Genomic DNA, 25,118 nt, shown 5'->3' with positions numbered 1-25,118 from the left:
TATAATTCAATAGTTTTAAGTAAGCTTACCAAGTTGTGCAACTATCACCATAATCCAATTTTAGAACATTTCATCACCCCAGTAAAATCCTTTACGTGCATTTACAGTTAATCCTTGCTTTCATTCCCAGCCCTAGACAACAGCTAATTTATTTTCTGTCTCTACAGATTTGCTTTTTCTGGGCATTTCATAAAAATAGAATCGTATAATATGTGGCCATTGGTGTCTGGCTTCTTTCATTTAGCATAATGTTTTCAGGGTTCATCCATCTTGTAACATGTATCAGTATTTCATTCCTTTTTATTGCTGAATAACAGAAATCATTGAATAGATGTACCGTATTTTGTTTATCCATCTACCAGTTGATGACCATTTGGGTCATTTCTATTTTTTGGCTGTTACAAATAATGCTATGAATAATACTTATACATATTTGAGTACAATTTTTTGTGTAGATGTATATTTTCATTTCCCAATTCTACTCATAGGGATAAACCTAGGATAAGACTTGCTGCGTTTAATGGTAACTCTTACGTTTAACTTTTTAAGAAATAGTCAAACTATTTTCCGAAGTGGCTGCACCATTTAACATTTTCCTACCAGCAATGTTTGAGGGTTCTGATTTCTCCACATCCTTGCCACCATTTGTTACTGTCTTTCTGATTATGGGCATTCTAGTAGGTGTGAAATTGTATCTCATAGTAGATTTAATTTGCATCTCCCCAATGACTAATGGTGCCAGATTTGTGATACTTGTTAATATTCCAAGAAAGGCATATTGACCATTTGTATACCTTCTCTAGTGAAATGTATATCCAAATCTTTTGCTAGTTACATAATATTCTAAGGAACCCAAATTAAAGAATTACAGATACACCATTTAGATTCAGTTTGATTTTTTTATTCAGGAATTACAAATATACATAAATATAATTGTAGTACAATTAATTATCTTTAACCTTGTAACATTAAATAAGAACAACAACAAAATATCAATATTGACCTGCTGAAGTCCTCAAAGGCAGGAATCTATCTCATCTTAGTATTTCCTGCATCTAACATTGAGCCCAGCACTGTGCCTAAAACACTCTGTGGGTTCAGTGGATGGTTATTAAATACTTTACACTTCGGTTTGAAAATTCAGAACGTGTGAAGTTATTTTTCTCCGTGGAACTTTGTCAGGGGTTCCACTGCGCTGCCTCCTTGGCTCTTGGACACATGCCAGTATAATGCAGTAGTTAAGTGTGCGAGCTATAGAGTCACATTGCCTGGCGTTGCGACTTTCTGTGTACACTTGGGAAAGTGACTTCGTTTCTTATATCAGTCCCCAGGCTCGTCACCTATTAACTCTACTTGCTGAATAGAGTTGTCGTGAGAAGGAGATGAGGCTACCCACGTAAAGCTCTTAGCACAATGCCTGGTCAAAATAAGTGCTCAATACAGATTAGCTGTTACTACTGTAACTGGTTGTTAGAGTCGGAACAGCCAGACTTCAGCTATAGGTTTGATTAACAGAGAGGTAGTTCAGCTGCTTTTCCCCCTCAGTTTTCCCCTAAAATATACTTATATGTGTATACTTTCTTTTGAAACCAAAACACATAACAACACTCTCAATATTCAAAAGGTGACATGTGAACAGCAAAGTTTCAAAGAGATTGGCAACTAGATACAATATGGTAGCTTTATTACTAAACCTTAAATATTAGCAAATATTACTTTACCACAGTCTGTCATCATTCCCCGGGTTTATATAAAGCATTTTCTTTTCTAATTCACCTTAACTCTTTATTTTGAAATCAGGCAGTCCCTCAAAAGAGTTCCTCAAACCTGAACACCAGTTTGTCACCTAGAGTTCCAATTTAGGGCTTACCACCTTGTAACAGTAACAGCTGTCTTTTATTGAGGGCTTGCTATGTGGCATGTACTTTAATGCCCTTTTATCTCTAATCCTCACAACCACCTAGGAAAGGAGGTATTATTGGCCCTATTTTAGGTGCAAGGAAATTGAGACTCAAGGCAGTTATATAATTTTCTTCAGGCACATAACAAGTAAATAAAGAGCTTGTATTTAATCCAGTGTTTGTGTGACTCTCATGTGACTTGAGAAGAGGTGTTTGAAGTTTTGTTTACAAAAGCAAACTGCAAAGAAATTGCTAATTAGGGATAAAAAGTCACTGAGGTACCTGTGACTGTAAGACTGACTTTCTGGGACTGAGTTTGGGTTTATGTGGGTAGGAATAATGCTTAGAAGAATTAGTGATTTCTCTTACACAAGTTTTTCCTCCTCTTCTCTCCCATTTTTCTACTGGCTCATCACCTCATCCCCCACCAGGAGTAGTTTGTTTCCTCCTCTCTTTGTCTTACCTGTGATAATCAGTGTCCTAAAGTAGGAGCAGAAATTGAGCCTGATCAGATCGGAGGCAGAGAGAAGGGCCCAGATTCCAAAGTGACTTCCTTTTTTCTTTTCTTTTTCTCTTTCTCTTCTTCCTAATTTTTTCTTTCTTCTATCTTCCCCTATTTCTCTCTTTCTTTCACCCTACAGAGAAAGAAAGGAAGGAGTAAGAGAAGTAGAGCGGGAAGGAGAGAGAGAGACAAGGAGAGACAGGGAGAGAGGAAGGAAGGAAGGAGGAAAGGAAGGAAGAAAAATTAGGAGGTGTAGGGGGTGGGTAGGGAAAACAGGGGAGACCCAGGGCAGTGGCTGGGTCTTGGGGTTCAAGTCAAGGTTTTCTTTCCTCTCTGCCTTGCCCCTTCCTTCTAATCACAGGTGTTGCCTCCAGTGATGGAACACCTCTAGTTCTAGTTAGTGGTGACTGAGAAAGAGGTGGTAATCTACTTGTCAACTGGTATTTGCTTGGCCTTTCAAGGATCTGTGTAAGACAGCCTCAGATCCCTAATTCCGCCTTGTGCAAAGTCGGATGCTCTCCCTAAGACTCCTCCACAGTACAGGGAGCTGATAATTTTGTGTTCACCTCTAGTTCTGACTTCCTGATGCGACTAAATTTGGCTTCTCCCCTTTGTCTTGTATATTCTTTTATCTCAAATTCTACATCTACTTACACTTGGAAGTCAGCCACTTTCCTTGACTTCTATTATTTAAAAATACCATTCTTACAAGGCCTCTTTGTGTAGAGTGAGCTTTACTGAAGGTAAGGAGACATGAAGAATTACAGTGCAGCGACACAGATAACTTTAAATGGAATACAATACATCCCTGTTTTTAAAATGCCTGCAGCTATACTAATGTCCACGATTTACTTTGAAATCCCTTTTTTTTTTTTTTTTAGAAAGATGAATTGCTGGAGAGATAGAGGGATGATAGATGTACAGGTGTGTGATAAAACACATGTAATAAAATATTAATGTAGAATATAGGTGGGTAAGAAAACGGGTGTTGGCTGTAAAATTTCTTTCAACTTTGCTGTTTGTTTAAAATTTTTTCGTAATAAAAGATTGGAAAAAACAAAACCAAAAAAATCCCTTCTGTCTCTTTGCCAAGTCATTCAGCCATTCATCCCACTCTCTCTCTCTCCAATTCTGGATTGTCTCTATAGTGGGGAAACCCTGCCAAAATTTCTGTTTCTTTCTAATGGAAAGCAGTTCAGCTTTCTTTGTTGCATTATCTCCCACTAATCGTACTTTTATTGTCTTTTCACCCAGCTACTTAAGATCTTCTCCTCAACAATTCCTTAAGAATTCTTTAAGAGCAAGAACCATCTTAGATATTTATATAATCTTTAATGCATTTAATGGTGCCTTGCCCAAAAGAGATACTGAACACATTAAATGAGGGCAAAGCCTAAAAAAGTTTAAGTCCTGGCTCTCTCACTAACTGTGTGACCTTGGACTTACTGTATAACTTCTCTGAGTGCATTTCCAAGTTTCGAATCTGAAAAAGAGGTATGATTTTTTTTTAATGCCTACCTCACAGAATTGCCCTAAGAATTAAATTGGATAATGTGAGCTTTTAAAAACTAGAACTAGTAATTGAACTATTGGATAATGAAAAGAGGGCAGAACCTGTTTATGTGACTGACTGTTGGGGGTCCCTGCCTTTCTGGCTAACGAGCAACAGGAATTCAAAAGCCAATACATTTTCCTCATGTGGCCACTCAGCCTCTTCCAGTGGCATTCCTTCTCCTTTCCCGTTTCTAAGACTAGTGGCAGTCCTCTTCCCTGAGCTACTGTCCAGATGGTTCTAGTACTGTTACTGTCTGCAGTGCCCACTTGGCACAAACAAATCTCACGCATCCGTGTCAATCCAAACAGTGGTAATGGGGATACCCAACTTCTCTTTTTTAGCTTTAGGTCCTAGTGCCTTGGGTTCTAGCAGTTATTTCTGCAGCATCAAAAAATGTCCGATTCAACCTTTTCAAACGCTATGAGAAATAAATTAGGTAATGCAAGGTGTTGGTTAAAGTGAAAACAGTGTAAACATCCCTCATCCTCTTCTAACTTGCCTACTTCCTTAGCTGAAGATTGTATTAACGGGAATTTAAAAATAATTGTTCCCTCAGCAACTGGCAAATTTTGCAGATGGCCTCTTACAGATCTTGGAGTTGCAGAAATTATATATCACAAGCTGAATTATGAAAGACCAGTCTATATCAGGATGTCTTCCCAGAGAAAGTCATCTGAAACCAACATTTAAAAAGAAGAATACAAAAGATTTCAAAGGGCCCTGAAATGGTTTCACCCAAGTTAGTTAAATACATATTAATATTTTCTATATTTCTTAGTGAATATTTTAGGAATTATAAAGCTTCTTATAAAATGCCAAAAGATAATAATCAGTTATATAGAGCATGTTTCAAAAATCTTGGACCTAAAAATCAATACTTAAGTATCTATTTAAGAGGTTCTTTTGGAAAGGCAGAAACGTAGATTGTTTTCTTAAAGTACCTTTACCACAATGTCTGCAAAACATTTTGGCAGAACTATGTGATTTTAAAAAGTAACCCACACTCACAGGACATTTTTCTTCTTAGGATTATAAAATACTTACAAGGATATAATCACAACAACCTTAGAGTAAGGATCCAAGTTCATTGTACTATCTGTGGCATTAACACAAAAATAGGATTGAAGGATTTCTTTTGTTTTATCTTCAGCGATTGGCAGTGGGCTCAAGCTGTCTTCTTCCATACTTAATCATTTTGATTTTCCTTATAATCGATAGAGGTGTGTTTAATCTAGCTGACCAGTGTTAGAGGTGTAGTCTATTTGAGGAACCAGAACATCTCTGGCTCATTTGATCACCCCATCTTCATTTACTTGTATTCACATGAGTATTTATTGGGTACGTATTGTGTGTCTTAAGGCACTGTAACAGATGCTGTGGATTCAGCTGTAAACAAAAACAGAGACACTCTCATGGAGCTGACGTTCTAATACATGTGTGGGTTGGCGGAAGAAGGAAGACAGATTATAAGGAAATAAACAGGTATATCAAATGGTGAACTATTAGAGACAGGGATAAAAACAACACAGGGGAAGGGACATAAGGGAGCCAACTGGTGAGATGTGGGGTGGGGCCAGAATTGCTGTTTAACATATACAGTCTAGGGAGGCCTCTCAGAGAAGGTGACATTTAAAGGATGAGGGAGGGAATTCCCTGGCGGTCCAGAGGTTAGGACTCTGTACTTTCACTGCCAAGGGCTCAGGTTCAATCCCTTGTCAGGGAACGAAGATCCTGCAAGCTGCCTGGCAAGGCCAAAAAAACAAACAAACAAACAAAAAAACAAAGGATGAGGGAGTGAACTATATAGATATCCTGGAGAAAAGTGCTCCACGCATAAAGAAATGCAAGTGCAAAGGACCCACCTTCTTGAGGTGGTCTCTTACTCTGAGAGGTCTCCATCCTCAATCCCTGCCTCTCCACCTCCTCTGTTCCCTTCCGTGGTGTTTCTCCTTCTCCCTGCTTAGAAAAACAGCCTGTGTGGGGTTTCAGTGGTGGCGCAGTGGTTGAGAGTCCGCCTGCCGATGCAGGGGACACGGGTTCGTGCCCCGGTCCGGGAAGATCCCACATGCCGCGGAGCGGCTGGGCCCGTGAGCCATGGCCGCTGAGCCTGCGCGTCCGGAGCCTGTGCTCCGCAACGGGAGAGGCCACAACGGTGAGAGGCCCGCGTACCGCAAAAAAAAAAAACAAAAAAAAAGCAGCCTGTGTGGAAACCGGTTTCTGCTCCTCTCTCTATAAGCGCTCATTCATTCTTTTTGATAGCGTTGTTGTCAATTGACATTTATTAATTCATTCTTTAAAATATCCATGCAATTGAATAGAATTTCCAATTCTTAGGATATCTGTCAGCTACACACTAGGTATCAACATAACAAACGAACTTGATTGATTACTCACAATTTAACCAAAAAAAAGAATGTGAAATTCGTATTTTAGCCAGAGGAAGATTCTCAGCATTCCAGAACCAGAACATTGCATTTTGAAAGATTAGATTTAAATGCTCTCTTCATTAACGTATTTTAAGATCAGAAAGGCTAAAGAGTTACAGCTATAGGAATTAGAAAACTTGGAAAAGATTTCAAAATGTCATCCGGTTCATCCCCCTGCCTCTTGGCAAATCAATGTTGAAGCTGATCTAGGTCACTGAAAAAAATTTCCATTGAGAGAGGGTCTACAATTTCCTTTTGTAGTCTGATTTAATGAATTGAACTGATTTCAAAAAACATTAATTCACTTAAATAGCGCTTTTTGTTCATGTTCTTACCCCTGTTTAGAGTGCTTTCCTCTTCACCCACGCAAATTCTGCAATGATTTAATAACATTAATTCTCCATAAAACCTTACTTGTCCATAGAGCCCACTGCTATTTTTTTCCACTTCTGAACTACAACATTTATTTGACAATTAAATGTGAACTCTCATTCCTCTTATAAAGTTACAGATATATGTTTTATTCGACATTTCATTAACGTAAATATGGTCTCTCCGTTCATCCTGTCACTACCAGAAGGGCAGGAATTGGAGCCTGAACAATTGTTTTGCTTTAGCATAGTACTTCTTGTATACAATAAGCACTGATAAATCATTGTTCAGTTTTGCACTAGAGCTGGCTCATATCATTTTGCTAGAGCCAACTGTGCATATCCCTTTCCAACCCAGTGTTGGTGACATCATGTTGGTAGCTTAAGGTCAATTGTGATGGAAATATTTACACGACAGAAATTGGCAGATGCTACAAATCAGTGGCCTGGGTTTGCATATGGCTTTACCATGTACTAGTTGTGTGACATCGGGTGAAATACCACTCTGCTTCTTAGTCATCTGATACTACTCTGCCTCTCAGTTTCTTCATCTGAAGATAAGGATATTGAATTATCTACATATTTCATAAAGTTGTTGTGAGTAGTATATGAGTTTGTGCATGTACACTACTTGGAAAAAATCCATGGTACATAGTAAATATTCAATAACTGATAGCTTAATTTTTATTAGATCATCCATCTACCTATCTCATAAATTCTCAGCTGCTCTGTGAAGCTTTCAAGGAAGTCCACAATATAACCATGCTTGATTTTTGCAACATCGTCTCCCACAATGCCTCAGCTGTATAGAGTAGGACACATTCTCTGCTGCCTCAGTGAATTCTTCTTCACCTACCCATATGATAAGGGAAGCTGACCACAGGATGAAAATCTCTCTCTCTGGATATTTACAGGAGAAGGGTCACTGGCTGAGAGATTGGGGCTGTAGCAGTAGCTGGTATGTTCTAGCATCCTGACTTCACAGGCAAAAGTTAAACCTCATTTTCCATAGAATCAATAGAAGAATATAAGACTCGGTATTATATTTAGTTATACTGCAGGTTAAATAGGCTTTCCTGGGCCAGGTGGGAATTTGACCAATATTTATAATACTGTTTTATGGGAAAAAGTATTCCCAACTCCCCAAAATCCTTTTGCAAACAAAATTTAAGAATACAATTCTTCTGAATTGTATACTTGGAAATTAATGAACAGGTTGATTTTTCTGGGTTAACTGATTCACACAGGATTTGACTAAAAACTTTTTCTTCCCTAAGATCTTGAATCAACCAATAGAATAATTAACAGTATGTAAAGATAGGAAACATAATGACAGGTTTTCCAAACCAATCTCCAGCCCAACCCCAAACTGGGAAGCATATGTGCTTTAAGTTATAGACTTTGGCTCTCAGAACCATAGAGTTTTTTTAAATAGCTTTTTTTAAATATTGAGTAGTATCAAGAGGATTTTATAAAATATTGGTGAGTGTAAGGAATAGCAATACAATGAAAAGTTGTGTACCTACCACCCCGCATATGAGATAAAATATTACTTATATCTGTGAAACCCTGATCTGGTCTCTGATCCACTTTGGAGGTAAACACAAGCTTGAATTTGGGGGTTATTGTTTTCTTATCTTTATAATTTTACCAAATATTAGTTTCTCCAATATATTATTTAATTTTATATGTTATTGAATTTCACATAAATGGTATCATATTTAGCTAATAAGTCTTTAGCAAGTGATTGTTTTCTTTTTGAACTTTAATTTGATACATGACATACCTACAGAAAAGTGTACACCTCATATGTGTGCTGCTTGATGAATTTCTGCAAGTGAATATACCCAGTTAACCTTCACTGAGATAGAGAAACAGCATTATCAGCATCCCAGAAGCCCCTGTTGGCCACCTGACAGTCACTACCCTCCTTTCTGCCTGGGGTATGCAGTATCCTGACTTTTAACCTTGTAGATTAGTTTTGCCTGGTTTTGAGTTTTTTATAAAGAGAAATATACAGTATGTACTCTGTCACTTCTGGTTTTCCCATTCAATATTATTTTTATGAGATTAATCCTTATTGTTACATGTAGATTGAACTTAATTCATTCTCATTGCTCATAGTATTCCATTGTGTCAATATATCGTAATTTATCCATTCTACTGTGCATGTTGGTTGGGTAGTTTCCTTTCTGTTTATCATGAAGAGCATGGATATGATCATTCTCCTATAGGTCTTTATACTGAAGCAATGTGTTGTTTTAGTTCAATACTGGTTTCCTGAGATTCATCTATGATACTGTGTGTAGCTGTTGTCTATTAATTTTCACTGTAGATAGTTCTATGGCATAAGTATTCCACTGTATGTTTATCCTTTACTGTTGATGTTTCTAGTGTTGCTATGAATATTCATATATTCTCCTAGAGCATATATGTACAGGTTTCTTTCTGGAATAATATCCCAGCTGAAGTGCTATAGCTCCTTTCCCCCAATATATTTCTAGTCTCAATCATTCATTTTTTTAAAAATTTAATTTAATTAAAAATTGAGATATAATTCCCATTATATAAAATTCACCCTTTGAAGCACACAATTCAGTAGTTTTAAAATATATTTACAAGGTTGTGCCATGATCACTACTATCTAATTCCAAAATATTTTTATCACTCTATAAAGAAATGTCATACTCATTAACAGTTGCTTCCCTTTACTCCTTCCCACCAGCCCCTGGCAACCACTAATGTACTTTCTGTATTCTGGACATTTCTTATAAACAGAAGCACACAATATGTGGTCTTTTGTGTCTGGCTTCTTTCACTTAGCAGAATGTTTTCAATGTTCATCCATGCTGGAGCATGGATCAGTACTTCATTCCTTTTTATGACTGAATAATATTCCATTGAATGGATATACCATATTTATTCATTCATTCACCAGTCAATAGACATTTAAGTAGTTTCCACATTTTGGCTATTATGACCAATGCTGCTATGAATACCTGTGTACAAGTTTTCGTGTGAATGTATATTTTCTTTTCTCTTGGGTGTAATTGCTGTGTTTTATGGTAATTTTGTGTTTAACTTTTTTTTTTTAATTTATTTATTTTTGGCTGTGTTGGGTCTTTGTTTCTGTGCGAGGGCTTTCTCTAGCTGTGGCAAGCGGGGGCCACTCTTCTTTGTGGTGCGCGGGCCTCTCACTATCACGGCCTCTCGTTGTGGAGCACAGGCTCCAGACGTGCAGCCTCAGTAGTTGTGGCTCACGGGCCTAGTTGTTCCACGGCATGTGGGACCTTCCCAGACCAGGACTTGAACCCGTGTCCCCTGCATTAGCAGGAAGATTCTCAACTGCTGCACCACCAGGAAAGCCCTATGTTTGACTTTTTAAGAAACTGCCAAGCTATTTTCCACAGTGGCTACACTATTTTACACTCCCACCATTAATGTTCTAATCTCTCCACATCTTCTCCAACACTTATTGTTCATCTTTTTTGTTATAGCCATCCTAGTGGATATGAAGCAGTATCTCATTGTGATTTGAGACCATTATGTAATAATATATAAACAAGATCCTTGTCAGTCAAAAGTTTTACATTGTTTCCTTTCATCCCACTTCTATCATACATCCTGCACAGAAAGTGTCTTAATGTAATATATTTTTATGCTTTAAAACCTTCAACCAGTAATGCTGGACTATTTTTCAGCAGCAAAAATAGGTACATAAATTAACAGGTACGTAAATTAGAAATTGTTAGCTTCCTAGGTCCATACGTTTCTAATTGTTAAAATACTTCTGGTTTGAGTTATTATATTATTAGTGTTCCCATAGTATACAACTGATGAAAACAACATAAATGCATTATATTCTTTTATAAATAATTACTGAACGTGAACGTCAAACTTCTTTTGGAAATGCATCTCTTAAGGAGTAGACTGAAATGGTGCTTTTGGTGTCTTGGTTAATGGACGTTCTGTGTGGCAGCCAGGAGATTTTTAATTTGCCGTGGGGCAATGCACAATACGAAGGGAAGGTGGCCAGGAGGTATCCTTTCTTTTGTGAAGTGGGAAAAGGGAAATATAAAGAGAGAAAATGCAAAGCACAGGCAAGTTCCCAGGAAGATCACTTTTAAGTATATATGGTTTTGAGGATTTTAAAATTAATTCTTAAAACAATCTGTGTTCCTGGAAAGTTCTCATGTCCTGTAGGGGTGCATGTAACCCAGCATTATGTGGGAAATTATCTTGATGCAGTCAACGGTAGCCTCTAAGAACACTAAGGCAAGCTATTTGTCACTGAACTAGAGGCATACAGACCCCATTAAGAATCTTGGATCGTGCAACTGATTGAAATTAATTGAAATCAGAGGAAGAAGCAAGAGGATAGAGATGGTATAGATTGATACACTTAGGATAGGGTGCAAAGAAGGTGCATATTTCCAAATTATGCAAAGTTTGTATATTTCATTTCTTTCTCTGATGCTTTAATATTCTCCTGATGGTGTGGTTACAAGCCAGAATGGAGGTTTATGCAACAGTGTTCTGCAGAAGGAAGGTTCCTAGAGCAAGTACACACTTGCTTGTGGTACACCTGGTCATAGTTGTGGCTTACCCATTAGATTGACGAGCAGCTATTGAGTTTATTGGGCAGAGGACACATGGGCCAGAATGGACGTCATCAATGGGAGGCCCATTTAAGACCCTGGGAATATTGAGAGCCTCATATTTACGTAGTGTGTCGTGATCATTTGATGCTCTTGGTTCTTCTAACCCTTTCAATTGACGTTAAGTACACATACGCTCTATTTCCTTTATGTCTAATGTGTCTTACAAATGACTAGCTTCTATATTTAGTTTCATTTATCCTCATTTGCTTCTCTGATTTTCTAAAGCAGAGTGAGTATTCTTAAATATTACAGCAAACCACATTACACCGGGTTTGAAGACCACTGATACAGCAAAAAGTATTGACCCCTGAGCACTCAGGACACAGGGTGGGCTGAAGTAGTGGAAGCCGCACTTCCTTGCCCGCAAGCACAAGCCCCTCATTTCTTTACTCCAGTAAAACATGTAACCGATCGTCATTTTCTATGTGTTCCCCATCCAGGGTAGATACTTAGGTGTGGAACTGCAAAGTCACAGAGCATACGTGCAGCTTCACCTTTGCTAGATGTTACCAAGCTGTGATCCCAAGTCTTTCCCCGCAATTCACAGTCTCAATAAAATGTAAGAAACTTCCCATTGGTCCACATCCTCATCAGTATTTGATCATTTCGGACAGAACTATAGGATTTAACAACACGAAAAGTTCCTATTTTAAAGGACAGAAAATTCAGGTCGAAACAGAATTTTAAGTAAGTTTATTTATACATTGACTCATTTAAACAAATATTTATAGGCACTTATTGTATTCTAGACATTACACTAAGTGCTGAGGATGAAAAATGAATGGAACCAATCCCTGCCCTCAAGGAATTTACACTCTCTTTGAGAGACATGTACGTGAACAGAGAATTCAGGAGACGAGTGCAATAACGGAAGTAAATGCAAATTGCAATAGCATTGATGAAAGAGAGAGAGAGAAAATGTGGCTGACATGGGGGCAAGGGATAGTAGGAGATGTGTAGGTTGGGGTTTTTCATAAGATATGTTTGTTTTCAAATTTGGGTTTCACCTTTTAACCCCTGTACTTGTGGCTCTGTGATGATAACGTGAGAAGGCCGGATCGTGAAGTGTTTTATCCCCTGGCCCATGTGATAGATGATATAGAACCACTGAAGAGTTTCAAGCCATGTAATGACATGGTTGACATTGTGTTATAAAAAGAGACCTCTGATGGGAACATGGAGGATGATTTGTGATTGAGGCAGGCATGAATGGTGTCAGGGAGATAAGCTAGAAGTCTCTTGCAGTTGAGATTCAACATGATAGAGGCTTGAACTAACACAGTGGTAATGGAGATGGAAAGAAAACAGATATGAATGATATTCAGGAAGTAGCATTAATAGAATTAGGTGATAGACTAGAAGTGGAAAATGATGAAGACTAGTTTATCTTAATACTCAAGTTTCTTAGTTTATCTTGATACCCAAGTTTCTGCCTAACAGGGAACATTCATTCATTCAGTCAACTAGTATCTATTGGTCACATACTATAAGCCAGGCCTTACGCTAGCTGCCAGGGCTACCTAGGGCTACCATGTTACAGCACTCCAGGGAACATTATTCACATTGTGTACATGTGGAACATAGTAGGAATGGAATTCCCTGGACTTCTTCTGTGGTGTAGTTCCAGATTATTTGTGAGCCAAACAAGTATAGTCCCTACCATTACGGAGTTCACAATCCTGTGTTCAGTAGGAGTATTAATAAAGATGGGGGGAAATAAGGACTGTGTACAGTGGGCCTTTGCAGTATAAATGTTGTCCCTTGTTTCCCTTTCTGCTTGGAACAATGAGCTAGGTATATTGGACATATTGACCTTGACTGGTTTATGGAATGAATCTTCAGATGGAAATTTCTGTGAGGTCATAGGACATGTTGGTCTGGAGCCCTTGTTCCAGGTTTTATGGTGAGTTAGTTAAAAAGATGTGCCAGGGGCTTCCCTGGTGGCGCAGTGGTTGAGAGTCCGCCTGCCGATGCAGGGGACACGGGTTTGTGCCCCGGTCCGGGAAGATCCCACATGCCGCGGAGCGGCTGGGCCCGTGAGCCATGGCCGCTGGGCCTGCGCGTCTGGAGCCTGTGCTCCGCATCAGGAGAGGCCACAACAGTGAGAGGCCCGCGTACCGCAAAAAAAAAAAAAAAAAAAGGATGTGCCAGTACACTTCCCATTTTGCACCTCTACCCTCTCTTCTAAAACGTGCCGAGAAGAGCTATAGTTCACATGTGGTCATGTTGCTGTGCTCCTGGAAGGGAGTTCAGAGGGAAGAGACCAAGACTCCACTCCAATATAAACCTGAAAGTTTTTTTTTTCTTTCAGTGGCTTCAAATTGCATGCTCTCTGACAGGGAAGAAAAGAAAGTTGAGCAACTTGTATTAAAATTATCAAGGCCACATAAGATTTTCACATAATACAATGATTTCAAGGGTGAAGTGAATGAATTAAAGCGAATTTCTTTTTCTTTTCATACTTGTGTAATAAAAATCGCTGATGGACTGTTTAGACTTTATTTAGATATAAGCCACCCTCCCCTTTTTTCAGTGACAAGTGCAATGCAACTTTCCAACAAATTTTCTCCCAGTTTTTAAATTTTTAACACTGACAGTAGGAAATCTTCTATAGAAAGTTTGGTTCTGAATAGAAATATTTTTGCCAGAGGGAAATTTTATTGTTGAGTTTATAAAAGTTTGTAAAACAAAGTTGAGAATTGAAAAACTTTCAAATTGCAAAGCTGACTCTACGTTAGGGCTCTATGTATCATACTTCTAGTAATTCTCGGCTTATTAATATATTTTCCATAGTTCAAGTTTTACCACAGATACCTTTGAAAAAAGATATTTATTTTTGTGTCAACAATACTGTTAGCATCAAAGAAGCCATGATTAAATCTTGAATGACAACATGTAATAAATTGTAACACCTCAACTAGTTTCCATGTTACAGTTATGGGCACACCATAATAATACCCTTCAATAAGGATAAACAGTGAAGCAAGTTAAAAACAGGAAAAAACAGCTATGTTCAATGAAACTACTAGATGCAACCCACATTTTCAGTAATCTTAGAGAAAATAAGCTTTAAACTAAGCATATCAGATGAAGATCTGGAACGTTTCATCAGTTTCTTTTTTACTTGACAATAATGAGAATAGCGTCAAATAAGATTTTAGATCTGTTCATTAGCCATATACATATAAGTCTGACCTAAATGTTGAAGTCAAAATCCTAATTAAGACTTGCTAGGAAGAGTCAAGTAAAAAGTTTGATTTTAAGGCATGTGAAAAATCCATATTTCAAAATGCCTAAGAATCAACACGTCACAGTTAAGCCTCAAACCTGGTCATCAAAAACTATAGAAAGTTAGAGATTTTACTTAGGAAAGAGAAATAAATATATTCTCTGGGCAAGGATTTGAATTAACAGAAAAAGAACTGTATTGACAGAAGAAAGAACAGTGGCCAAGTAACTTTTTTTTTTTTAAAATACCTTACTTTTTTTCCCCCACTCTGGTGAAAGTTTATTTCCACCACATTGACACCAGTAGGAATCGTCTCTTATGAAACTCCTATAAAGATTTGATAATGGAATCCATTTAATTTATTAAAAGAATCTAATGAATTTAACACCAATACTACACTTACAGAAATGAAAAGTAACAGGCTCTAAGTGTATCGTGTTTGCAACGTATTTAATTTAAATAAAATTGAAGATAATTTTTCTAAAACAGAGTTAAACTACAAAGAAGACACATTTTTGCCTTTTTTAAATTGCATAATAGGGAATTCCCTATCAGTCCAGTGGTTGAACTCTACGCTTTCACTGCCGAGGCCCCAGGTTCAATCCCTGATCGGGGAACTAAGATCCCACAACCAAGTGGCCAAAAACTTGCATAATTAAAAGCAGATGATTTGTATTTTTGTTGCCAAAGAGTGATAACCAGGTAAACACATACACAGAGTTACCCTTACATATTATTTATTATATTATTGAAGGTCAAACTCTTCTGTTATATCTGCTATTGAAACCTCAGTTAGGTACTGAAAGTCATAAGGTATGTTCTTTTGTGGGAGAATATGGAATTATTGCAATTTGTATTTACATTTAGTAATATATTAAAAAAAGGAAAGATGGTGACAAAGCAGGGAGGTCAGGAATTGCTCTGTAAGTTCCACATTCCCACAGAGCTGGGCCAGGATTAGGATGAAATGAATTGAGGCACTGGCCTTGAGTGCAAAATTTAAGGGTGTTCCAAGAAACCCATTATTCAAGATAATATTTTCATGCAGTATTCTTAAAAATCAAATTTAATACCAAAAGATCCACGATTAGCAAAGTATCAAAACTTTAAATAAAGATAGGATGGGAACTTCCCTGGCGGTCCAGTGGTTAAGAGTCCATGGTCCCACTGCAGGGGGCACAGGTTCGATCCCTGGTCAGGGAACTAAGATCCCACATGCCCTGTAGTGTGGCCAAAAAATAAAAAATAAAATAAAATAAGATAGGATGGGACCCCGCCCTTGCAGGATCTTTGCCTCACCCTCCTACTGGCCCTGCCCAGAAAAGCTTCCATTCAACTCTTCTGTTCAGATCAAGAAGGGTGAATGGGCTGGGATGGTGGGATGAGCACCAAGATCAAGGCTTCTAGAAGCAGCCTAAACATTCTCCCTCCTGTAAATGTGTACAAAGGTAGGAATCATGGTACCAAGGTCCCCGTGACCTAGCTATAAGTAGCTTAGCCAACTTTATTTCCCCACTACATTACAATATTCCCTTCTAGATAGGATAGTCCCTTTAATGTTCCAACAATTCTTTTCCACTTTGATTTAGCTGTGGATTTTCTAAAAATACTTCAAAGAACTTTAAATCTGCTCAGAAGAAATAATTAAGTAAATTTGGGAAATGCTATATTCTAGTTTCTTCCGTGGAAGTTCAAGATACCTATAGCATATTAAAAGCTGGGAGAAAACTGGCAGTACTAAGTCTATTTATTTTGTTTCATTCAGCGTTTCTCTGGTTTATTTTACTGTAGAAACATAGCATCGCCTAGTCTCTGACTTCAAGTACAATAAGGCAGCATCATATAATCCGGCTCCCTGTCTTTCCTGGGCAGTAGCATTTTGCTCTCCAGATCCTGCAAGATATCTATCCACCTTCCCTGATTCTGGCTTTGTATTGGATCTAGGCATGGAGCAGCTCTGGAATTTTTGTGTGTGATTTTATTTATGTATATTTTAATTGAAGTGTGGACTATGGGATTTCATGACAGATGTCAAGAGACTCTGGGCGGGAGAATATTGACCCTTTTTACCTCTACTCGCTGTCCTCTTTTTTTATTTTTTGGCTGTGCCATGCGGCTTGTGGGATCTTAGTTCCCCAGCCAGGGTTCGAACCCAGGCCCTGGCAATGAAAGCGCCTTGAGTCCTAACCACTGGACTGCCAGGGGAATTCCCAATATCTTCTAAGTATATATTTATCATACTTCTCAGGTAGAGATAAGTCAAATAGATGTGATGTAATGTTGGAAATGCTCATCTTATAATGACCCAAAAGGTGTGACCACAAATGGAAAACACTGTGAACAAGGACATCATGGGAGCCAGAAAATTTTAAACCCTTGTAATATCAGTCTGGGAACAATGAGGAAAGACAGACCACACAGTAATTTGAACAAGGAAAGTTTAATATAATTGTGGCCTATAAAAATGGATTGGAGTAACAAAGAATTGGCTAGAAAGAAGTCAAGAGAACACTAAAGACTAAGAATAAGAGCATCCACTATCCTCAGGACTGAAACAGAGCAACCAAGAAAGAGTCCCCTTCTTTCCTCCCCCTGGGCTGAGATACAGATCTTATTGGGAGAGCACAGCTTTGACTCCCTGCCTGGATGGTAGAGAAGTCGCACTGGTGGAACTTGCTGGCAATCTGCGCTCTAGGCTGCTAGGGAAAGCTGTTCCCAAGTAGGTGACTTACCAGAGACACATTGCTATAAAACAGTCAAAGGTGGAGGGTGCTGGGGGAAAATGCTGGGTGCCGGTGGCGGCTGGCTGTGCACAGCAGGAGCCTGGCACTGGAGAAACCAACTTTGCTGCAGCAGCTGGGCCCTGGGCAAACTGCTGGAGTGTGTGCTGGAAAAATTAGGAGCTAGAGAAGCTACACTTGAAGGGCTGTAGCAACCTGCCCTGTTGAGCACAAGGGAACCAGGAAGCAAACCCTTTTCCCTCTGTAACGTTTCTCCAATGCCCCCTACTGACAAAATATCAATGCCAGCTGGTAAGGAGAAATATTTAAAGGGCCCAGATCCATTTTCACAGAGCAGGTAAAAAGATGAATATGGACATGAGAGGTAATAAGTTGATAACTGGCTCCTCTAGGGAAGAAAAATGATCTGGGGAAAAATTGTGACTTATAGGAGTGTGATTAACAGATCTTGCCCGACAAAAAGATAAATCAGATAATTCATCTGAAGTTAAAAAAGATAAAAGAAACATTGCGTATAGAACTCGATTATGGCTAGATGGGAAAAAGAAAGTGCTTTCTCTGAGAAAAGTCTAGTTCAGGAAATCCTGGGGGCAAACACTGGAGGAAGAGTTTCTGAATATGAAATACAGAGGAATAAAACACTTAGGATGGTGACCCAGAACTGGCATCCCCTAGGATTGCAGCTAAGAGAACCAGGTTGGATTACTGCTGTTCTGTTTTTTTTCCCTCTTCTATTTTTTCTGCCTTTCTAGTTGGTAATTCAAATTTCTCAGACTGAGCAAATGCTGGTTTTGTACTTTGTTATTTGGACTAAGACTACTATGATTTATGTTTCTCACCCTGAAGGCAAGTTGGAGAGAGCAGACAAATGGTTCAGGCCACCGTCCCGAAGTCTAGAGTGAAACTGTAGAACCGTGGGCGGTGGGATTAGAATTGGATAGCAACCTGCCTTGGTGCCTTGAAAGTAAAATGCAAGAACATCAATAAAGAATGGTTAAATTACTACAGAAGTTAAATTATTACTTCCTTTTAGGGTGTTCTTAGATGCTTCATCACAGACATTTGTAAACTTTTACATATAATATTGCACTACTTCTCGGAGATCACTGCCACCCACATAGGACAATTACCAACACCAAAATACCAAAGGGCTGATTTAAGAAGATGAGTTTTATTTCTCTGACTCCTGGGTAATAAATGAGATTTTTAGAAATTATATTGGTCGCCTGAGGTAAAAACGGTGTCATGTAGTAAGTTGATATTACCGTCAAACACATGTGCCACTCTAGTCAGCGTCGTTCCTGAAGTACAATTAGACAGGTGCTCCATCAATGTGGAAATGATATGGCGAGCGTCAGCCTTTTTATGACAATGCTGTACTCTCTTATAAATACCTGAAAATGGTCCATGGGAATGCTAACTGGAACAACAAGGAAAGGTTTATGATGCTAAGCCCTCTAACTACAAACATTCATCTCTTGTTACAGCCATGCAAATTATTATAGGTCCATTGACAAAGGGAAACATTGAGAGAGCTTACAACAAATCATACAGTATTGAACTGTATAAAAAATTAAAATGAAAAAAATACGTCAGAAAGTTTGGGATCACTTAAGTTATTAAGCTAACTATCTTAAAAGTATATATAGGACTTGTGAAAATCTTGTATACCAGAAAATTCTTGGTAAGCTCATTTACGTTTCTTGTGTAATCATTTGTAGAGCACATGGAATAAACCTGTGCAAGCCATACGTATTTTTTTTCATGTTCAGACTACATGGAAGTTTCTTTACTCTTTTCTCATCTATGCAGTTAATGTGCTCTCACTGTGAAGGATAATGGAAGATGCTCACATATAGAGATGTGTAAGACAACAGTACTTAAAGAGCTCATGCAAACGCACTAACTTCTCATTCTCTGATTTTCATTTTGGTCCATCTAAAATGATTAAGTGAAAAATACTAGTCTAACTGATTAACATTTTATACAGAAAAGAATAAGTTAAAGGAAAAAAATTTCACTTTTAAAGAACCAATTTGGACCTTATAAACACTCCATCCTTCCATCTTCTGAAATAGCTACTTCTTTCTGCTGATCCATTCCACCAGAATCCTGCATCATTTTCTCTTCAGGGCAGGGATTGGCAAACTTTTTCTGTTTAGAAAAAACCCAGATATTAAATATTTTAGGCTTTGCAGACCATGCAGTCCTTTTCACAACTACACAATTCTGCTGTCTTAGGCAAAGGCAGCTACAGACAATACATAATTAAATGAATAAAGCCGTGTTCCAATAGAACTTTGTGGACACTGACATTTGAATTTACATCAGATTCATGTGTCATGAATATTATTCTTCTCTTAATTTTTTCCCAACTATTTGAAAATGCAAAAACCATCCTTAACTTGTGGGTTATACAAAAATAGGCATCAGGCGAGATTCGGCCTGTGGGCTGTAGTGTGACAACACCTGGTCTACTGGCAGTGCTACTTCTACAAGGGCTGGGTGACTTCCACTCAATTACGGTTCAAAGGAAAACTCTCTAAAGATGGTTCTATTTATAAAGTTTTCCCATACAACCATTCAAAACTTTAGCAATCATCGATATGTCCATTATATTTTACTGCACGTCTGAAAGGTTGTCCCACTTTATTAGCTGGCCCATCAAAATCTGTTTTACAATTTCACAGTGACTTTTTCATTTTTCATGAAGAAAAAAGTATATATAAAATAATTTAGTGGTTAGAAGATGAAACCTGAATGAAAGAAGCACGGATTCTGGTCTTGGTTTTGGGAGTTCAGTTCTTTGACTCGATAAATAACTTGACCGTCTCACATCTCATTTTCTTTGTCTGGAAAGTCAGAATTTCCAGGTGTTGTTACTAAACAGTTATATTAAACGTTAAAGGAGATGGAGGGGAAAATTAATGCTTATACTTTCCGGAATAGGCACATGTTCAGAAAAACGTGTGTGTGCGTGTGCGTGTTTTAATGCCATAACATACAACAGAAAAGAGGCATGCTTCTGAAGAGAAATCTTTTGGGTGATTTGTTCTGAACATTTCAGGGTAGAAAAAAAAAATCTAAGCCCAAGAGTGAGATCATACAAACTATAGCACAAAATACACACATGTAAAATTTCACAGTTTCCCTCTGTGCCTACTATTACCAGGAGAGGTTCAGTTTAGGGGTCTGTAAAAATGTTTTCTTCCTTTAAGTATAACACTCTGAGCCAAGACATCATCAGTTCCAGGCTCAGTCAGCTCCAGCTGAAAGTGTGAATGTTCAGCAAGAGGATATTTTTTGAAAGGAGACTGAAAATCCGCTGTGCCAGGTACCTGAAACGTTGTTAGGGTATTCGGTGGAAAATTTCATTTCCCCATTATAAATAACTGTAGGATATTTTAAGGAATCCAAGACTAGTAACTTCCAAGAGTTGCTTATATTAGCTCCACTGAAATGTGAAATGGAGGGAGGATGTCCAAGGATGGCTATAAAGCTGAATTACCGGATATGATTAATTAAAATAAATAATTCACCATTGATTAAATAGCCCTTAAAATCCCCAGTCAAAGCACCCAAACACTGAGGCCTGCATATTTTGCTATCCACCAAGTAAAACAAAGAACGGACAAAACAGCAATGGAGAAAGAAAGAGAAAGGAAAAGCCCCCATGATGGTTACTTAAGTTCAACTGCCCTAGAAGTTCTTATTCAAAAAAGCCCGTCTGGTCGCCCATATTTGAAATATTGACTGTTACTGAGCAACACATTTTCTGGTAATTCCCGGTTCTGTGGATTTCCAGGGAGAAGGACAACTCCAAAGAAGGCGGCATAACACCGACTATGGTAGTTACTGAATTTTGGGGGGTGGGAGAGGACAACTCCAAAGAAGGCGGCATAACACCGACTATGTTAGTTACTGAATTTTTATCTCCCTTTGACCACAGAAATAATCAGCTTCCGGTAACTTCTCTCCTCCTTTGCAGCCCCTACACGTTCAAAAACGCAACAAAAAAAGTCAGAGATCTTTGATAGACTGAGGTGCAATGCGCCCGTAATAAAACTGTCTCGTTAAAAGGCAAAAAAAAAAAAAAAAAAAAAAAAAGCCTTATGTGTGAGTTGTGTATGTGTATTTATGTGTCAGTGTGGGGATGTGTGAGGCGTGTGTGCTCCGGTGCATGTGACTAAGTGGGGGGGCGGGGGTGTAAGGTAGGAAACTAACGCAGGCAGTCTGGTCTCTCTCTCTCTCTCTCTTTTTTTTTTTTTGGAAGGGTAAGCCTGGCTTCCCTTGGCTGGTCGGCCGCGTGAGGTTGGGAAGACGCGACCCTGGCGCGCGCCGGCAGCGCGGCAGTGCCCGGGGTTAGAGCTCTCCCCTGTGACCGAAAAGATAATTAAAAATCACGGGCGCAGGAGACAGCTCCGTTCCTCGCTGCGCATCAAGTCCGTCGGGATAAGTGGGTCCTCCTCGCATGCCGGGGGCGCCCGGGCTCCGAGGCCAGTGGGCCGCGGCGAGGAGTAGGTTGGGCAGGGGGTGTCCCAGCGGGTGATGCAGAATGAGTCATCCAGGGTGGCAGGCGGTCGTGGGAAGGCCGAGGAGGCGGGAGGGGCGCGGCGAGGAGGCTCGCGTCTGCGGGGGGATTTCTGGGGAGAGGCGGGAACGTGGGGGAGAAAACTGGGGAAGGGAAAGCCGGACGAGGGACGCGTGGAGTTGTGGATGGGGAAAGGGAAGGTAAAACTAAAGCCCCAAAGAGGAAAGAGCACTGTCCCCTGGACCGCATCCTTACCCCCGCGAGGGCGCTCGCCGAGCCACCCCGCCCCACCTCCGCTCGCACGGCTGGAGGCCCCTCAGTCGAGGGAGCATCTATTTAGAGGGCAATCCTGGTCCCCAAGCCACTCAACTACAGCTCTCCAAGTTCATCTTGCGCTTGAAATAGGCTCCAGAGACCTTGACAGACACCAGGTCTCCTCTTCCGCGCCCCCCACGCTCTCCAGGCCCCTTCAAAGGCGCAGACCCCCAAGTGCCCGCTGGGCTAGAGGAAGCGACGCTTTAAAAAGCGGGAGAGTCGTGGCAGGTCGCTACCGGGGTGAGAGAGGCGTTTGCGCTGAGCAATAAAAATGCCGATTAATGGGTACGTGGATTGATTTAAGTAAGATGGGGGGGGGCGATGAGTGATGACTCAACTATGTTTCTTCCTGAATACTCCGAAGAGGAGGCACTTTCTTTTATAAAATCACTTATTACTGTCTAGTGTCAGCTACGCTGTTAGGAATCTTTGAAACTTTGGCAACTGATGATTCTTTTTGCAGACAAGTTTTCAAGCTTTGCGAGGTTTAAAGGAGATTGACAGCAAGGAACGTAGCAGTACACTACGAGGAGGGGAAACGGCCCGGTGCCCCCTTCTTAGGGGTGCAATAGCCTCAAGCGGATTTCCCGGTTTCTGCGGGCGCCCCACATTGTTTTGTTTTGAAGGCTCAGAGTTTGAGGCTGGTCGGAGACACCCACGTGCTTCTGACTCTCATCAGCGTAATGATCGCCTTAGCCAGAGTCGTGTCTATATAAACCACAAAAACCTAATCATTAGAAATCCCAGCCTCCAAAAACCACATTTTAGGTAAAACTGCCGTTTTTTTCTGCGCTCCTTCATCCTCTCGACCACAACTTTTTTGGGGATCCAAAGTCGCTTTTTAAACCCACATTGGGAAATAAATACATAAATAAATAGCCATTGAAGCATTTTGAATATTTTATTTTGTAGTTTTATTTTTTTTCCCCGGGAGTGGTGGGGGAGAAAGTTAAGACATTAGACCTAGTTTTAGATGCAAAATAGACAATAAAAGATTGAGATTCAACTGCTGGGGTTTTCCCCCAGCGAGGGTTTTTGCAACTTACTTTAATCATCAAGCTGACAGTTTTCCAGTCCTTAAAAAACTCACCCTTGTTCTCTAGGAACGACAAGTCTGAATATAGAAGAAAAGTGTCCAGCCACCCACTTGAGTTTCTGAAAAGTATTTTGACAAGTGTCCCCTCCATCCCAATTTTTTGTGTCACTTAAGTCTAAAACAAAAACAAAACAAAACAAAAAAACCCCACCCAAACCCTGCAAAATCTTTTTTTCCCTCGGGAGCCGCTCCGGCAGAGGTGGAGGGGGGGTAGGGTGGGGGAAGGGTGAAGAGAGCTGAGAAGTCAGCACAGACGCTCAAGAATTTTCCTTCCTCCTCTCCTGAAGTTACAACGAAAAATAACGACAGTCAGATCAGCCGGCGGCTCTCTGGCGTCTCAGCTTCAACCTCCTCCGACCAAGAGGGGGTTCCTTGTCTTGGGGGGAGGAGGCGAGAAGCAAGAGGACGCGACCAGGCGAGATCCCCGTAGACCGGGGCCGCCTCTCTCGGCTTCCGAAGCTGCGCGCGGCGCCCCGGGGGCTCCTTCTCGCGGCCGGCGGGCGGCGGCAGCGGCTGCGATTCGCAGGCTCGAGATCCGTTGCCCCGAGATCCGCTGCCCGCGACTTACCTCCTGGCACCTCGAAGCACAAGGGTCAGGGGTGCTTTGCAAAGAGCAGGAGAGAGTGGATGCGAGGAGGTGGCGGTGAGAGGGCGAGAAGAGGAGAAGGGAAAGGAAGGAGCCGAGCCGGGGAGCCGGGCTGGCAGCCGCCGCGGGAGGAATCTGAGTGTGCAGTCGGCGCGGGGGGAGCGGCGGCCGCCGCGGAGGAGGCGGCGGCGGCGGCAGCGGCGCGGGCGGGCGGGCGGCGGCGCGGACGCCTGCAGCTGGGCAGCAGCGCGCGGCGCGGAGCGGCGGTGGCGGGCAGCGCGCGGCGATGCTGGCCTCGGGGCTGGACTGCTGAACCCACTCGGCTCCACCGCCGGACTCGAACTGGGAGGGGGCGCCAGCGCACCCAGGACGCGGTGCCCCACGGGACCCCACTACAAGCTGCTGCAAACTGAAGCCTCCCGCCTCCCCGGGCCAAACACATCCCGGTGCCCGTTCGCAGCTGCCACCCCGGGTGTTCCAAAGGCTCCGGCAAGATCTGCGCCTCCCGGGTCTCCCCACCCGCCAACCCGATTGCTCCGCACCGCCACCTCTGGCTCCCGTCAGACTCCGCCCGGCAGTCGGCTTCATCGAACTTGATTTCTCACCTCCTCAGCCCCATCACCTCCAGCCCCTTTCCCCCGTCTCGCCTCCACCCCCCCAATTTCCTCCTCCTCGCCCCTCATTTCCACCCTCCTCCCCCTCCCCCGGCCACTTCGCTAACTTGTGGCTGTTGTGATGCGTATTCCCGTAGATCCGAGCACCAGCCGGCGCTTCAGCCCCCCCTCCAGCAGCCTGCAGCCCGGCAAGATGAGCGACGTGAGCCCGGTGGTGGCTGCGCAACAGCAGCAGCAGCAGCAGCAACAGCAGCAGCAGCAGCAACAGCAGCAGCAGCAACAGCAGCAGCAGCAGCAGCAGCAGGAGGCGGCGGCGGCGGCGGCGGCGGCGGCGGCGGCGGCGGCCGCGGTGCCCCGGTTGCGGCCGCCGCACGACAACCGCACCATGGTGGAGATCATCGCTGACCACCCGGCTGAACTCGTCCGCACCGACAGCCCCAACTTCCTGTGCTCCGTGCTGCCCTCGCACTGGCGTTGCAACAAGACCCTGCCCGTGGCCTTCAAGGTAAGAAGCTGCGGCCGCCCCCCGCTCCCCGCCCCCGGCCGGGCGCCGCTGGACCTGCCCGCCGGCGTTTCCAAGCCCACAGGGG

At 41.4% G+C, this 25,118-nt stretch overlaps 1 protein-coding gene across 3 annotated transcripts in view; it reads left to right on the top strand.

The window, feature by feature from the left end:
• The window catches only part of RUNX2 (RUNX family transcription factor 2), a gene marked incomplete at both ends in the record, with an annotated part of 209,389 nt that overhangs the window by 62,373 nt on the left and 121,898 nt on the right, over nt 1–25,118 (top strand). For 2 of the 3 annotated variants that reach the window (XM_082664618.1, XM_082664617.1), the window contains one exon: nt 24,650–25,033. In XM_082664618.1, the coding sequence (XP_082520744.1) occupies nt 24,650–25,033 (384 nt within the window). Of the gene's footprint in view, nt 1–24,649; nt 25,034–25,118 lie in introns of those variants that run through there. The other variant, XM_082664616.1, reaches the window with a different exon arrangement.

This window comes from Grampus griseus (assembly GCF_964374135.1).
Source record: "Grampus griseus genome assembly, chromosome: 10".
Classification (NCBI taxonomy): Eukaryota; Metazoa; Chordata; class Mammalia; order Artiodactyla; family Delphinidae; genus Grampus; species Grampus griseus.
The sequence above is the reverse complement of the archived record's forward strand: the minus strand, read 5'-3'. Positions and strand labels throughout refer to the sequence as shown.